Source organism: Hemibagrus wyckioides, linkage group LG23 (genome assembly GCF_019097595.1).
Source record: "Hemibagrus wyckioides isolate EC202008001 linkage group LG23, SWU_Hwy_1.0, whole genome shotgun sequence".
NCBI lineage: Eukaryota > Metazoa > Chordata > Actinopteri > Siluriformes > Bagridae > Hemibagrus > Hemibagrus wyckioides.
In genome coordinates this window covers 5,111,435-5,128,988 of record NC_080732.1, presented here as the reverse complement: position 1 = coordinate 5,128,988, position 17,554 = coordinate 5,111,435, and the positions used below count along the sequence as shown (strand labels likewise).

At 40.1% G+C, this 17,554-nt stretch overlaps 1 protein-coding gene across 1 annotated transcript; it reads left to right on the top strand.

The window, feature by feature from the left end:
* The first annotated feature begins 1,366 nt into the window (after nucleotides 1-1,366).
* On the top strand, nucleotides 1,367-9,930 carry panx1a (pannexin 1a). Its single transcript, XM_058376942.1, has 7 exons — nucleotides 1,367-1,739; nucleotides 2,705-2,829; nucleotides 3,746-3,936; nucleotides 4,529-5,030; nucleotides 5,516-5,669; nucleotides 6,352-8,989; nucleotides 9,553-9,930. The coding sequence occupies exons 1-6, from the start codon at nucleotides 1,556-1,558 to the stop codon at nucleotides 6,426-6,428; spliced, it is 1,233 nt and encodes a 410-aa protein (XP_058232925.1). The 5' UTR covers nucleotides 1,367-1,555; the 3' UTR covers nucleotides 6,429-8,989; nucleotides 9,553-9,930.
* The last annotated feature ends 7,624 nt before the right edge of the window (nucleotides 9,931-17,554 follow it).

Genomic DNA, 17,554 nt, shown 5'->3' with positions numbered 1-17,554 from the left:
CATATCAGTTTATAGGTGTCTATTGTAGATAGCTCATATTAGTTAGTGTTAAAGTAGCTACTGCTGATTATGCAATTAGTCTGTGTGTATATGTTTGCATGTTATTGTAATATAAGTAAATTTTGGATATTAGAATATATATATTCTAATATATGTTCACCTGTGTGTGACAGGTGATAACACTTTCACACCACACTACAACTATTAACACTATATTCTAGATGTTCATGGTACTTCATATTTATTATCTACTGCCAGTTTGCACGTGTGTACTGAATCAATAAAGTCTATCTATCTATCTATCTATCTATCTATCTATCTATCTATCTATCTATCTATCTATCTATCTATCTATCTATCTATCTATCTATCTATCTATCTATCTATCTATCTATCAGCCATAACATTATGAGCACTGACAGGTGAAGTGAATAACACTGATGAACTCCTCATCAAGGCACCTGTTAGTGGGTGGGATATATTATGCAGCAAGTGAACATTTTGTCCTCAAAGTTGATGTGTTAGAAGCAGGAAAACTGGGAAAGCGTAAGGATTTGAGCGAGTTTGATGAAGGACCAAATTGTGATGGCTAGACCACTGGATCAGAGCATCTCCAAAACTGCAGCTCTTGTGGGGTGTTCCCGGTCTGCAGTGGTCAGTATCTATCAAAAGTGTCTTGTAAGTCCTGTAAGTTGCGAGGTGGGGCCAATGAAGACTGATGCTAACATCTTGGTGATAGATACCTTAGCACACCTTCAAGGTCAGGGCTGTTTTGGCAGATGTTATGTTGGCTGTTATGAAATTTAAAGGGGACTGAGGCGATCACTAATTTGTGTACAGTTTATGGATAATCGCAGAATTTTAGGAGCGCTGAGTAGAAAATGGCCTAGTGACGCCCATGGTGGCGTCATAATGATGGTATAGAGGTGGATTAATTCAGGAAGGACACCAGTGAAGGCCTAGGTGTGAAATGCACGGCCCGCCATCCATCCATCCATTGTCTATATCCGCTTATTCCTAATTAGGGTCATGGGAGTCTGCTGGAGCCTATCCCAGCACACATAGGGCGAAAGGCAGGGGTACACCCTGGACAGGTCACCAGTCCATCACAGGGCCATACATATAGACAGACAATGGCCCGCCACTGATATATTATAATAATAATAATAATTAATAATAATAATAATAATAATAATAATAATAATAATAATAATAAATTATTATTATTATTATTATTATTATTATTATTATTATTATTATTTCACCAAAGCACACAAAAAATACTAAAGTAGCTAAAGCTTCAGGGCTCGTTAGGCTAAGGCTAATCTGTTTCCTTGTGCAGCAGGTGGCGGTAATGAATCCTGTATCCTTCCGCGTTTGAAGAAGAAGAACAACAACGCGTACCTGAACACCGGGGGACTATAGAGTATAATAATCCGTGTTTCCCCCGAAGCCTTCCTTAGTTTCAGTTTCTAACTTCTCTACACTGAGAAGGGACTTCTTCGTAACTTAAAACATTTTGAACCTTTCTTTGACTTCCAGGGATTAAAACAACATGCCTATAGCGTCCGTAGCTACGGAGTATGTTTTCACGGACTTCTTACTGAAAGAGCCGAGTACAGATGGGAAGTATAAAGGCGCGCGCCTGGACCTGGCCCTGGACAAGCTGGTCCTCTGTATTGCAGTCGGTTTGCCGCTGTTGTTAATCTCCCTGGCCTTCGCTCAGGAGGTTTCAGTCGGTAAATAACACACATTTCACACGCTTAACACACACACACACACACACACACACACTTCATACCTGCTTGTTCTTTTACACCACACCCTTTACAGTCTGGCATTAGTGAAGAAGCTGGTAAAACAATGGCACATAGTAATGCTGTTTGTCTTCACAACTACACACGGATTCATTTCTGTCCTGACTTCACAAATGACTAGCCTTTTAAAATATACATATGTTAAAACAAATAACCAGACTAATAATTTTTTATCACTACAAAATCTTCAGCCTTCTGTAATTCAGCTGGTGTCAGGCATAACATTATGACCACCTGCCTGTGTATTCAACATAGTCCCGTGTATTGCTGGATCTGACCATGGTTTTCAGGGGGAAAGTCCACTGTGGATCTTATTGAATGTGTTGAAGTTGAAATATTCACGATCTGTTGGACGATTCTGGTGCTGTTTTGTTAAACGGTACTGTATTTTGGTTGTTCGTGTGAGAAGTTGGTGCCTGTGCCATGCTGACGTCACCAGGAGACACGGCGACGATGAAGGGAAAAACTCAAAGACTCCTTTACTACTCTCAAATTTCCAGAATTTAATGTCTTATCTTATTAACGAGAACATAAGACGTTACAGCAAGGCTTCAGAATGTACAGCGGCGTTACGACGGCTAGTTCCGAAGGCGATCGGAAGGTTGTGAGTTCGAATCCCAGGTCCTCCGAGCCGCCGCCGCCGCTGCTGTTGAACCTTCCTCCCCAGGGTCCCTGCTGCAAATCACATGCAAACTCTGGCAAGATTTTAATTGCAAATGAGTCACGAAACGTTCAAAATTTTTACAAGAAGAAGTTGTGTTAAATAAGATACACAGTACATTTCAGGAAAGTGTTATGCAACACGATCTATTACAAGTGAGATGTAACTCAATCACACAAACACGTGGCCGAAATTAGCCTAAGCCTTGTGTTTCTTCTTTCTTTAGGTACTCAGATCAGCTGTTTCTCTCCTTCAAACTTCTCCTGGCGACAGGCCGCGTTTGTGGACGCCTACTGCTGGGCAGATGTACAGAAACAGAATACGGGGGGACTTCCACTGTCTATGCATAAGGTAGTCAATTAATACAGCTTGCTCAAACATCGCTCTCTCGCTCTCGCTCTCGCTCGCTCTTTATCTCCCTCTCTATCTCTCACACTCAGTCAAGTTAAGGTCATTTAGCTATTTAAAGAAATCATTAGGGGCTTGTGGTTAAAATAGGAGCAGCACATGTGTCTGTTATTCATATATACACCAATCAGGCATAACATTATGACCACTGATGGGTGAAGTGAATAAGACTGATGATCTCCTCATCATGGCACCTGTTAGTGGGTGGGATATATTAGGCAGCAAGTGAACATTTTGTCCTCAAAGTTGATGTGTTAGAAGCAGGAAAAATGGGCAAGAGTAAGGATTTGAGCGAGTTTGACGAAGGGCCAAATTGTGATGGCTAGACCACTGGATCAGAGCATCTCCAAAACTGCAGCTCTTGTGGGGTGTTCCCGGTCTGCAGTGGTCAGTATCTATCAAAAGTGTCCTTTAAGAACTGTAAGTCCTTTAAGTTTTCTAAATAAGGATCTGCTGCTAACATCTTGGTGCCAGCACACCTTCAGGGATCTAGTGGAGTCCATGTCTCGACAGGTCAGGGCCGTTTTGGCAGTAAAAGGGGGACCAACACAATATTAGGTAGGTGGTCATAATGTTATGCCTGATTGGTGTAAATGCAAAACGGAGAATGTCCGTATTATTAAAAGTGAGAGGTTTTTGTTTTAAATAACACAAAAACTATGAAAATAAAGCATTATTACCAACTGGCAGATGTTTAGGAAATGTAGGTGGTTTTTGCTTAAAATATAACATGGATTTAGTAATTTTGTTTTTAATAAAACATCTGTACAAAATTCTGTTGTATTGGGAACTATAGAGTTCTGTAGACCTTAAATAATGAGTTCTCTTTCCCGCTCTCTCTCTCTCTCTCGCCTTTCAGTTTTTCCCCTACATCCTCTTATTAGTAGCCATGCTGGTGTACCTCCCAGCCTTGTTTTGGCGATTCACAGTGACCCCTGGTCTCTCCTCCGATCTGACCTTCATCATGGACGAGCTGGACCGCTCTTACAACAGCGCCATCAAACTGGCCAGGCGTCTTCACGGCAACACCACCAACCAGGACACACACGGGTATACAGTGTTCCACTGGAGAAGGATTATCCAAGCTCAGATTATTCATTTGAAACTGATCTGTAGTGTAGGCAGAGTAATACCGGGCAGTGCAAATGACCAATCGTGGGTACTGTTAACAAGCTGAAAATCTAAGAGATATTTACTGGAGTGGAAAACAGATATTTGCTAGATATTTGAATGCCATATGTTTATTGGTCCATGATGTAACTCAAATGGCAGGGCTGAAAGATTCATACACTCCACAGTAGCCGAGAAGGAGAGGAGAAAATGTGTGCTATGAAATTGGATAATTTATTTTCGTATTATTTTTATTTTGAACGTGAAGGCGTCAAAACAATCCAGTAATAGAAGAGTAGGCAGTTCCTTAACTGATGCAACACTACTCAATTTGTTTAGCAATATGGTAGCACAGCTGACCAAACGAAGGTGTTGTAACGGAGGAAAACTCATTCTGGAACTCCTGGATTTTATACCACAACACAAACAACGGTTGTTTACCAAAAGGCAGGATTGCAGAATGACCAAACACAATGAATTTATTTTAGAAATCACATCCAGCTGATCATTACATGTGTTTTGTCTTTTCCAGCTCTGTACCAGACCTGACAGACACCTGTTTTAAGTATCCTTTGGTGGAACAGTATCTGAGAACTAAGCGTCTTTCCTTCGGCCTGCTGCTGCGCTACCTGCTGTGCCGAGTCTTCACCTTCTTGGCTCTGGTCCTGACCTGCGTCTACCTGTGTTACTACATTCGGCTGTCTGTAACGGACGAGTTTCAGTGCGACATCCGCTCAGGTGTGCTGTTGAACGACTCGTTCGTGCCCAAAGCCCTGCAGTGCAAGCTGGTAGCCGTGGGCGTGTTCCAGCTCCTCAGTTACATCAACCTTGCTGTGTACTTGCTGCTGGCACCCACATGTGTGTACGCCATGCTGGTTCCCCCGAGGAGCTCAGCTGCTTTCCTGAAACCTTACGAGATGCTGCCCACACTTGGGGTGATGGAGTTCGGACCTAGAGCTTGGGATGATCTGGCGATGTACCTGCTGTTTCTGGAAGAGAACCTGAGTGAACTGAAAAGCTACAAGCGCCTGAAGGTGTGTGGTGGTGGTGTTTGTTCATGTGTGTAAGATAATAATAGTTATAATAATAGATTTTTTTAATGATAGATTGTATTGTGAATGATTGCTTCTTAATTGATTGATGATTTTATTTATTTATTTTTACTATTATTATTATTATTATTATTTTAAAATAATCTAATAGCCATTATAGACCAGGACTGTCAAATGTTTTATGCCGGATGCCCTTCATGATGCAACCCTTCCATTTTATCCGGGTTTGGGAACTCTTCAGTGGTTGGGTTAGCTCCCTGCCCGGGAATCGAACCCACTGCAATAAGAACGCAGGATCCTGCCGCTGGATCACCAGGAGGCCAAAAATTCTCTAGGAGCAAAGATTTCTTAGTAATTTTGTGGCATTGTGTCAAATTGAAAGTTTATTTCAGGTCCCTAGAGATTCCCACCACACCAACTAATGCAGTTGTGTGTATTAATGTGTGTGTGTGTGTGTGTGTGTGTAGGTATTAGAGCTCCTGAAGGAGTCTGGAGACGAGCAGTTTGACACCCTGCTCCTGCTGCAGGCTCTGGGTCAGGTTAAAACAGAAGTGGATGGGAAAGGGCAGAAGACCAACACCAACATGGAGAAGAGCGGGGGAAACTGTGTAGAGATGAAAGGTGAGGAATGAAGTGGGTGCAGCTGTTATGGGAACACAATCCAGTTGTTTCATCACAAGACACCAAAGAGATTAGACCACAGTGCTGATACCTCTGTTTACCCAGTTCCCAATTTGATCTATATTTAACCTAATTTTACCATTTTACTCTCATTCCCATTTAATCTAATCTCTCTTTACCCTCTTTACCTCCCCTATTTTCTCTGCCCCCCTTAACCTGATCCCCATTTACCATAATCTCTATTTAACCGTCTTCCTGATTTGCCCCTCATCCTCAATATTTGCCCTGATCTCTGTATTTGCCCTGATCCTCCATATTTACCCTGATCCCACATATTTGCCCTGATCCTACATATTTGCCCCGATCCTCTATATTTATCCTGATCCCACATATTTGCCCCGATCCTCTATATTTATCCTGATCCTCATATTTGCCCTGATCCTCATATTTGCCCCGATCCTCTATATTTACCCTGATCCTCTCATTTACCCTTCCCCCATTTTGTGTGTCTGCATGGCTCACGCTCTGTTTGCATGTGTGTGTACGAATTTACATCTTTGTGCATATTCTTGTGTGTTTCTGCTTGATTTTGTGCTTGTGTGTGTGTGCGTGCGTGCGTGTGTTTTTGCAATCACCTGGGTGTTTGCTCCACATGATCTTGTGTGTGTTGTTGATTCTGCAGAAGTCTCTCCTCTGCTGACTGCGAACAGCGACGGGACATCTCGAGAGGACACGGCGGTGCGCCAGAGAAACACATGATGTGCCACAGAGTCACATGACGGTGATGTGGGTAAAATGCAAATGATTGTCTGAGGCTTCATGCACTGTGGTCAAGGAAGCAGACGCCGGATGGTGGTAATCCTGTGTGTGGGTGGGGGGTTGAGAAATGCACTTGGTTTAAAAGAATTGCATGAACTGATATCTTCATTGCTGTCATATGCCGTGTTTACCTATTTTTTTTATCGTACGTATGAGGTGAATATGCGCTAACAGTACATCACTCTTTATCTAACTGGGAACTGCAAAACTGACAGTTTACTTGGGGATGAAGACGAGTTTTGAGTTACTTACTCACTATAGATTATTCTTATTATCATCAAAGGTCCTTACCACTAATTTAATACTGTTTTATGATAAACTGACGGTCACAGCATCAGGAATGTACATTTAGGACTTCACTATATAAAAACCAAACAACCTGATATCACGGTTTGCAGTGACTCAAGTGTCTCGCTCTGTCGCAAAAATGTTGTTGTTGTTGTTTTCATTATTTATAAGTCTTGTTTGTTAGGGGAGATTTTAGTATTTGTTTCTTTTTCTCTGTATTAATATTAGCATGCTAGTTTTGTTTTGGAGGGGAAAATCCTTTACAGCTAGTTAGCTAGCTAATATTTTTTTTAAGGTGTCGTTCGTTTTCTAATTTACGTGGCTATTGGATGGGAGCGATTGCTACGCTGCTGTAACGCAAACAACAAGCAAACCAGATCCATGGGAACGTATTCACTTCCCATTGTATTTAGAAACCAGTCTGTGCATGTTGTAAAAGTGGAATATAAGGAACCTTCAGTGTAAATTTCTTGGATCTTTTGTAAACATCTTCGTGATACGGCTCGGAGCGTTGCGGTCTCATTTTTAAAGACGATGATAAATGCCAAAAATGCATGTAATTTATTGTTATTATTGTTTTTTAAAAGTGTAGATTTTTGTTAATAATATGGTACTTGTGATGTCATTATCCATGTTGGTATAGAATATTGTTGTTGTTGTTGTTCTTCTTCTTATTATTATTATCATTATTATTTCAGCTCATTATGCTATGCTATTAAACCTGTTAAGACGATCAGTTTTTGGAATGTCTGAGGAACATCTGGAATTGTTGCTGGTTTTATTCATTGTGGTCCTGTAAAGCGGATAATTCTTAAAGCTACTGTAAAACAGTATGAGGTATTTTATCCTAATTCTCTATGATCATGAAACTTTTGCGGTTTTATTGTAGTCAGTTGTTTGTAATTGTAGTAAAGTGTAGTCCTTTTAGATCTCAAAGGTTCATCTCTGACTGGTATTGATGGGGTTTCTGTTACGATATGTTTGCTGCCGACTCTGGATAGCATGTTTGCTATGCATGTGTTTTTTGTTTTTGTTTTTTTTAAAGATGCAGGATTCATCTTTTTTTTTTTTTTTTTTCTTAGTAATAAATTTTTTTTCATTTTAACCCACTTGTGGAGTTTGCATTTTATCAGATAATTTATAAAAAGCATAGGATAGATCATTAAAGGATCGTTTCTGTCATTGTATAATCTGTTGTAAAATTCTTTATATACTGATCAGGCATAAGATTATGACCACCTGCCTAATATTGCGTAGGTCCCCCTTTTGCTGCCAAAACACAACAAACCGTGATGCACTGTGTGTTCTGACACCTTTCTATCAGAACCAGCATTCACTTCTTCAGCAATTTGAGCAACAGTAGCTCGTCTGTTGGATCGGATCACACGGGCCAGCCTTCGTTCCCCATGTGCATCAATGAGTCTTGGCCGCCCATGACCCTGTCGCCGGTTCACCTCTGTTCCTTCCTTGGGCCATTTTGATAGATACTGACCACTGCAGACCGGGAACACCCCACAAGAGCTGCAGTTTTGGAGATGCTCTGATCCAGTGGTCTAGCCATCACAATTTGGCCCTTCGTCAAACTCGCTCAAATCCTTAAGCTTGTCCAGTTTTCCTGCTTCTAACACATCAACTCTGAGGACAAAATGTTCACTTGCTGTCTAATATATCCCACCCACTAACAGGTGCCATGATGAGGAGATCATCAGTGTTATTCACTTCACCTCTCACTGCTCATAATGTTATGCCTGATCAGTGTAGATGCACACCTCTAAACATATCACACTAACACCTAGTGGAAGCTGTGGAGGTCTGACTACACAAAGCATGACTTTTCTTGACTGCCTTTATCAGATCCAAGCATTTTTGGAGTAAATGTGCATCCCAGGGACGCTTAGCTTATTCTCTGATCATTTCCAATATTACACAGAAATTCAATGTTTTCATATTTTTAGAAAAATAACAGTGGAAATACGGCATATTACAGTGGCCATATTTCGAGTTACCTCTCACACAATATCGTAGTCTCACTCCATTTTGACTGAATAACACAGTACGACTTAACCATCCATCCCTCCATCCATTGTCTATACCCGCTTTATTCCTAAATAGGGTCACGGGGGTCTGCTGGAGCCTATCCCAGCGCACATAGGGCAAAAGGCAGGGGTACACCCTGGACAGGTCACAGTCCATCGCAGGGTGCCATTTATCAGGTGATTATGGATCATTACTGCTAAGATAAAATATTTGAAAATGTTACTCTGAAAGTCTACTGCAATAAATGTACTATGAATCAGTGAATTTGAGTTCAATGTGGGTTTTTCTATTAGCAATGAAGGTAATCATTAAAAGGAAACACACACACACACTGGAAAGGTGTGTAATCACAGGCCAGTGGCCCCTATTTAAAAAGAAATTCTGCTCTCCTTTCTTTCTGGCTCGCAAATTTCTCAGTGAGCTTCTGGTTAAAATCAGTCATCTCAGTGACCAGTCTCTTTTCCATTGACAGCATGGCCAATGCGTTCGGCCCCTCCTGGGTCATGCTATTTCTTTAAGTCTTAAATTCTCTTGTGAAAGGGTACTTTTGTAAAGATATAACTGAATTTTCTTTCATCTCAAGATATTCCACTTGCTTCCACATTAATCAGTACCTGTCCGTTACCTGACAATCTGCTGAGCAGTAATGAGACTCGTTGAGAATGGTCAAATCACATGAAGCCAAATATTTTTTTCATTTCATTTCATTGTCTGTACTGCTTATCCGATCTATCCTCAGGTCACAGGGAGCCTGTGCCTATCTCAGGAGGCATCTCATCGGGCATCAAGGCAGGATACACCCTGGACGGAGTGCCAACCCATGGCAGGGCACACACACACTATGGGCAATTTAGAGACTCCAATCAACCTAGATGTATGTCTTTGGACTGTGGGAGGAAACGCACCAAGCACGGGGAGAACTCCACACACACACAGTGAGCGGGAGCAAGACTCGAACCCAGGACACTGGAGATGTGAGGCGAACGTGCTAACAAGCCAATCAGAGCTCAGCCTCAAGTCACATGCTTTACAGAGCTGCATACACACTCGTTGGAAATGAACAGTGGAATAGTACGACTAAATGATTTTATTTTGTTATTAAAATATGTAATTATTATTAATGTGTTAAAGTAGCTTTCTTCTCTGGTTAACTTTAAAGGGGCGGCGCCCCAGCGCCCCCTATAGACCGGCCACCACTGGTTGTAACCCTCCTCCTTTTACATCCTGGGCTTAGGACCAGGCAATGACGTTAAAAGTTAAAATTATATGATAAGCTGCATGTGTGGATAGCGCTGAAAAGAAAAATGATCAAAATGATGCAGGTGATCAGATTTGGATACTAAAACACAGACACAAAGGACGTTCCAGCCGCATTGGACAAAGTTGTATTTAAGGCTGAGATACGACAAATCGAAAGAAGATGGAGTTGATTTCATGTATTGTGAATAAGGTGAATGGGGTGCCTTAAACAACACACAGTGGTTCGGAATGCGGATTTACCTGCATATAAAATGTCTCTGGAGTCTCCACATCTGCAGCCGAATCAACAAAACGCCTAAAGCAGAAGCAAAACAAAACAAAGCTATCACTCTGCACTGTTCAAAATCATACTTTAGATGGTCATGGAGGATATATCCCATTCATGTTGAATTCAATTCAATTTAATTTATTTGTATAGAGCTTTTAAGAAAGCAGCTTTACAAAAGTATAGAAATAAATATGATAAAGTTTAAAGTTAAGTTGTGAGAAGCCTGGGGCGATGGTTGCAAGGAAAATCTCCTTGAGATGATATGAGGAAGATACCTTGAGAGGAACCAGACTCAGATGGGAACCTCATCCATATTTGGCTGAATGCTTGGATTTAATGCATGAACTTTGCTTTGAATACATCTGCAAAATGTTATGTTGTTATTTGTGTAATTCTTAATGCTGTTTTTAATGTTTAATTTTTAATTTAATGTTTTTAATGCTGAGCTCAGATTCGTTAGTTGTAGCAACACACTCTTGCGCCCGAGTCCCGGGACACCTTGCTTTAAAAATGTAAAACGATCACTGGACCTGGGAAGACGTCACCAGTGCCGATTGTCTATTCTGCAAAGAGAACTGGAGGAACAGTGAAAAGAAACAAGCATAAAATTTATCATTCAGGGATCTGCCGGAGCCTCAGGTACCCAAAGTAACCACTGTTTACAGCCGTGATGAACAAAAAAAGCATCTCAGGACGCAGCAAAAACAGCAGAAGAGAAGATCAGCTTCCAGTCCAACAGGAATCAGAGTGAACAAGCTCATCAAAATGGACAAGTAGAGATCGCTAAAATGTGGCTTGATCTTTTTCTGGCAATCATGTGGATGTAATTTGTTCTGGTTTGTTTATAGAATCATTCTGTAGAAACTCTTACCGTGTTCCCAGGTCACATCTGGAGCGTATCCACGTAAAACGCAAGCGGAGAATGATCTGAGACCCAGTTATTCTGGGTTAAATCATATAACATAATATTTCAATTTATGAATTAATATCAAACATGAAAGAGCGATTCAGGATTTTCCTGAACAGAAATAAACCCTCACTTATCGCTAACAACAAACACATTTGCATTCAGTAATTACATTTTGCAGCTCGTGCAAAGGAGTCAATATTAACAGAACAAAAGATTTATAGCCCTAGAGATTTGCGCAGAGGTCAAGCTGCTTCACAGGTGATAATTCCGATATAAAAAAAAAAGAAAAGTGCACAGAAAGCTGTCGTCTTTATCACCATGGCAACCTCGGGTTTGTACGAGCCGGTCTGGCACGGGTTGATAGCGCTCCTGTTAAATGTTTACGCCTTTATAAGGTCGGGGAGTGATAGCGGAAAGCTAATTCGACTTTCAGATGAACGTCAGGAGGGGGTCTGATGCCGGGTTTACACGCTTCTGATCAACGTTTAACACGGCAGAAAGAGAAACAAACACTTGCCACTTATCAGGCTGTGTGTGGAACAGAAATGTCAAGTATTCAATATTTACTACACTTACATTCCCTACAGAGACGACACTCTTTATGTAGCGTACTAATTTTCCTCGCTGTCACTCCTTCCAGGATTGGAGTTTTTTCTTTATTTTTTTGCAGGCTTTTTCCCCCCATATTTGCCATACAGCTTGCAGAAATATTGAACTGTTAAATTTGCACGCACAGAATTCTTCTTTTAAGCATGCGTAATTACTTTCTATGATACTCTATAATAATGTCTGATGCACATGAATCGAGGGCTTTGGCTGGATGCGTGTTGTGATAATGTCATATGACCAGTCTTGGTCCAAATCTTCAGAAAATCTGCAGCAATTTAGAAAAACTCCAAATATCTTGAATGATTTTTTCATTTCATTGTCTGTGCCACTTATCTGATCTATACTCGGGTCACGGGGATCTCAGGAGTCATCAGGCATCAAGGCAGGATACACCCTGGATGGAGTGCCAACCCATTGCAGGGCACACACACACACTCATTCACTCACGCAATCACACACTTCGGGCAATTTAGAGACTCCAATCAACCTGGAAGCATGTCTTTAGACTGTGGCAGGAAACCCACCAAGCACGGGGAGAACATACAAACTCCACACACACAGTGATGACCCAAATTCTTTAGGGACTGATTAATACCATAGAATATCTACTAGACAGCATAGTTATCACTTATGTACAAAACAAAGCTCAGTTAAATGTGTAAGAATAAGTAAATGCCATTAAAGCTGCTTTTCCAACGATAATGATGGCAGTGTTTGTATTCTGTTCAGACACTCTACTGATAGTAAAGCAATTAAGTCATGCATGCTAATCCCAATTCTTAAAAATTTGTCAATTTTAAAGCATTATAATGAGCTAAGACATGAGAAACGATGAAAATATGATTAGTCACTGAGTATCACGGACGAAGTCTCTATTTGGTTCTTCCCTGGACAGTGCGGGTTGTATGACAGGGAAGGTCACAGACTCCTCAGGTCCTTGTGAAGCTGATGATAAGCTGAGTTTTACCTGAAAGAGAGAGGGGGAGAGAGAGAGAAAGTGAGAGAATTTCAGGTGTCTGAGACACTCGTTCTTGTGACTCAGTTCTTGGAAAGAGCAAAACCTTTTTGAAAAAAGTATTTCTCAGAGGCACCAAGGAAGAAGGAAGTCTGTCTTCTGTATGCCGGTCAAGGACACAGGACATCTTTAAGCGCTGAGGACAAAATGTCTAGACATGATAAATGGCTTTTTATTGGCTTGTCGTTTAAGACTGAGTCACCAAGAGGAATAGAAGTGAAGGGGAAAGAGTGAAGTGAGATAAACAAGAGTGTGAGGACAAAACACGTGTAATGGAACAGTGTCCTGATTCTGAATAATACATCAACAACAAACACAATAGTAGTTTGTCTCGTATCTCCCGGGTTGGGGGTTTGATTACCTGCCTCGACTCGGTGTGTGTGGAGTTTGCATGTTCTTCCTGTGCATCAGAGGTTTCCTCCTGGTACTCTGGTTTCGTTGTAGGCTGCAGGCTGATTGGCGTCTCTAAATTGTCCAGAGAATGTAAGTATGTAGTGTGTGTAAATGTGCCCTGTGATGTGTTAGCACCCTGTCCAGCATGTCCCCTGGGATAGACTCCAGGTGACCCTGTTTAGAATACGTGATACAGAAAATGGATAGATGGACTTCTCAGAAAGCATTTATGATCGTTTGTCTAACCTGTGCGCTTGTGTGTGTTTGAAAGAGTTGTTTGCAAAAAAGGTTGCGGTGTAATGATCTCACCATATTTCATGGCGCTGCAAGAGGAGACCTTGAGAGAGGGAAGGAGAAATGAAAGGAGGTGAGGTTTTTCTTGCAAAAATCCTCTTCAGTTAGAGGTGTGACAATACAACTCGCTTCAAAACACTGACTTCACAAGCCAATTCGATTTTAATATTAAAAAAGTAGTATAGAAAAGCCATCTTTTTACGATATCTGAATTACATCCAATACGATCTAACCCAACATTGTATACAATAAAAGAAATCAAAAATCGAGTCATTTTCAATGAATAATTTCATCATATCAAATAAATAAATATATCGATTCTCCCAATATTTGATTGAATAATTCACTGACCTAGGGAAAATGATCAATTTAGCCATAATGAGCTCTGTAGCAGCACCTGAGGCATCAATTTAACATGAGATAGAGCTCCAAAGACGGCTAAAACGACTGGCTTCTGTGACCTCTTCACAGGCTTTATAGATCACTTGGGGCGTTTTTGGAAAGCTACCAAAGAGCTCATTTTAACTGTAAAAACGTTGTCATGCAACCGTATTAGCGCGAATATTGTTCACTTCACAAGAGCATGATGGTTAATGGTGCTGGAAAGAATGTGATCATGTAACCAGTGTGCGCTCTTTATATTCTCTCTCTATGGGATGACCAGATGCAAGCTGAGTAGCTGATTTCAACAATCGCATATTTCCATGACATATTATTATTATTTTTTTATCGCCACGATGCGTTTCTCCGAGACTGATGAGACACATTCCATTCAGTCATCCATTTTTTATTTATATTTATTTTATGACACTCGATTCCAAGGTGAACCTTACGTTTTTGAGGCTGTTTTATCAAAACAACACACTGCTGAACACAGCTGAAATATTTCCTTACCTTCTCACAGTCAGCACATCAGTCTCTTTCTTTCTTTCTTTCTTTCTTTCTTTCTTTCTTTCTTTCTTTCTTTCTTTCTTTCTTTCATGTTAGATCAGCTCCTTGTGCTAGGGCTACTGAGTCACAGGCACTTTGAATAGTTGAATAGTTTTGTCGTCTGAGAAAAAAAAATCATAAAATTACAATAAAATCTAATGATTCTTTTTCTTGTAATATTCCTTTTTTTCCCTCGGAATATTACAACTTACAATATTCTCAGAATATTGTGACTTTTTGCTTGTTAGATTCTGACCCTTTTCCTCAAAATATTACAGTATTACGAATTTATTCAGATTTTTATTCTGACTTTCTTTTTATTTCTTTCAATACATTATCCCTTTTATTTCTTGAAATATTGTCTTGTAATATCAGATATTATGACTTTTTCCTCCACATTTTATGACTTTTTTTTTTCTTTTTTTTTTACTTTATTCTTAAAATCTATTATTTATATATATATTTTTAAACAGTACCTTTAAAACACCATCAGAATTGAATATTAATGAATGAATGAAATCAACCTAAGTTTGATGAATCAACTCTCTGGTTGCTCTTCAGCTTCCTGTATAAACCTCAGTTTGTACCTCAGCATTGCTATAACACCATATAAGAACAAGATGAGCTACAGATGTGTTTGTCAAAAAAAAAAAAAAGGGGAAAAGAAAAGGGGGAAGCAGAAGAACTTGTGTTTCTAAATCTAATTTCCTCTCGAGTCTTTGCTACTGAGCCTGTTTTGTGGTCTGTAAGCTGAACCATTCCCTCTGAAAACATCACATGAGACACTGGGTATCTGTTTATTCTAATTTTTTTTTTTTATCTTACTGTAAAATTAGGATCGAAACACACTTTGCTACACACGTACATATTACACAATTACACATATGACACAATTACAATTACACATATGACCTTTTTGCAGATTAGATTATATGTTGTCATAAGTATGGTTTCTTTTCAGTGTCTTTGTGTGCGAGGATGAAAGATAGAAATAGAAGGCTTAAAACAAGGGCAGCACAGCATGCGAGCTCAAGGCTGGCACACCTCTAACACGCCTCTGTGGATTGAAACACTTAGTAAAATGCAAGAGAACGAGGTCTTGACACAGCGCATTCAATGCGAACTGACCCTATGAGCCGCCGTGAAGCAGAAGAGTATCTGGTTTATACTCGAAACAGAAGCAGCAGCAGCTCGGGCAGCATTGCGAGCATTCTTATATACAGCCGAATGAATTAAAACATACAATTACACTTAATTGGTCCAAAAAAATGATCATTTAGTTACTACGAATAATTTGCCATTGTTAAACACCCCTACATGTGATGCAGAATAATGAAAATACTCCTGCACATCTTTAGGTAGCGCAATAATGACCTTGTTAATTCATGACAATAGAAACAAGAACGCAGGCTATTTTGTATGCCTGTGTGAAAACACTGAGAAAATTTAATTTAAAAAACCAGCACTGAATGAAAGAGCCCAGGCTTCACACTGAGAGAGAATAAATCAGGGGTCCCCAAACTTTTTCTGTGGGGGCCACATAACTTTTCCTTTCTTTAACAGGGGGCCGGGATGGTCTGTACCAGAAAATTACATGGGCCGGAATGACTACTAGCATTCCCATTAGGATGAATGAAGTATCTATCTATCTATCTATCTATCTATCTATCTATCTATCTATCTATCTATCTATCTATCTATCTATCTATCTATCTATCTATCTATCTATTATGATTTTAAATGTATTTATTTTGCCTCCTAACGCTAGAATAGTTTGTCATTTTGTTATGCACCATACAGACAAACGATCATTGCTTTTCAACACTTTGTCTGCTCTCATTTGGCCTTGCAAGCTAGCATACTTATCTCTCTGGCAGGTTTCATATTGTTCTTTGAACACAGACACTGTTTCTTGACAGATGAGACAAACAGCCACTTCTTTGCATGATAATCACTTGTCCACTTTTGGTTAAATTCCCTGCATTCTGAATCGACCTTTCTCTTTCCCAACCCTTTGGCCATCTCTGAATTTTCGCCAGTCTGTTCGCGATGGTATTTTGCGTTGAATCTGAGCATTCTGTTTGTAGGTTAATTCAACAAATAATTAGGCTACGTCAAGTCAAGTCAAGTCAAGTCAAGAGTCAAGAAGCTTTATTGTCATTTCAACCACATATAGCTGGCACAGTACATAGCAACGTATCTCCAGGACCCTGGTGATTCATAGACAACATACAACATATAGCTACAAAACAAAACAACAACACAGAGCTAGGGACATAAGGTTTGTTGGTGGTGTGCCGTGGTTTTTCTTTTTCTTTTTTTTTTAAGTAAAAAATGTGCCATACCCCATAAAAGGTTAAACAACGACATGTCAGCCCCAAAACGTCCCTGTGCATCAGTTTGCCAAGTGATGAGCTCTGTTTCTCTGAAAACTTTTTGCTGTCATCTTGATTGTCGTCATGAACCGTGACTCAAATTGAAAACTCTGACCTTCCATTCAAATGGGTTTCATAAGCAAGAAAAATTCACACAAAACAGATCTTTCAGTGGTTTAAAAGCGACATAAGAAGTTACACTCACCAGTAAACACACTATTGTACTCTATAATGGTCCATTTTTTATTATTAACCTATGCTGGTGCATTATTTCAAGATACTCAGGCATGTTTCAATCAGCTCCCTTAAGGGCAAAATCCTTCCAGTGCAATCCTTCCTGGGGCGTTTGCTTACCTAAAAAATCCTAGAATGCATGTCAAAAACCAGGAAACATCCACGCTCACTATGTTCCCTTATGAGGAAATTAGAATAATGCAAGTTATTAAGTCATCAGTGTCCCAATGTGTAGTGAGCCAGAGTTCTTAACTCGTATGCTTGATATACTGATTCATCACCTAGGGAGCTAGGGAGCTGATTGAGACACATCCAGAGACGATTCGGACTCATTCACGTGAAACAATTCATCTGTATTTCCTTCGCAGCTTTATGGTAACCTGTTCTGGTGTGTATAAGTTGATGCAGATCCATCAAGATGACTTCATCCATCCATTCATTTATTTATTCAAA

Excerpts from the sequence above, each read along its gene's own strand:
- panx1a (XM_058376942.1), top strand. The coding sequence starts at position 1,556 with ATGCCTATAGCGTCCGTAGCTACGGAGTATGTTTTCACGGACTTCTTA. Across the intron at positions 2,830-3,745 it reads TTCCACTGTCTATGCATAAG|TTTTTCCCCTACATCCTCTT; the intron begins GTAGTCAATTAA and ends CTCGCCTTTCAG. Across the intron at positions 5,031-5,515 it reads AAAGCTACAAGCGCCTGAAG|GTATTAGAGCTCCTGAAGGA; the intron begins GTGTGTGGTGGT and ends GTGTGTGTGTAG.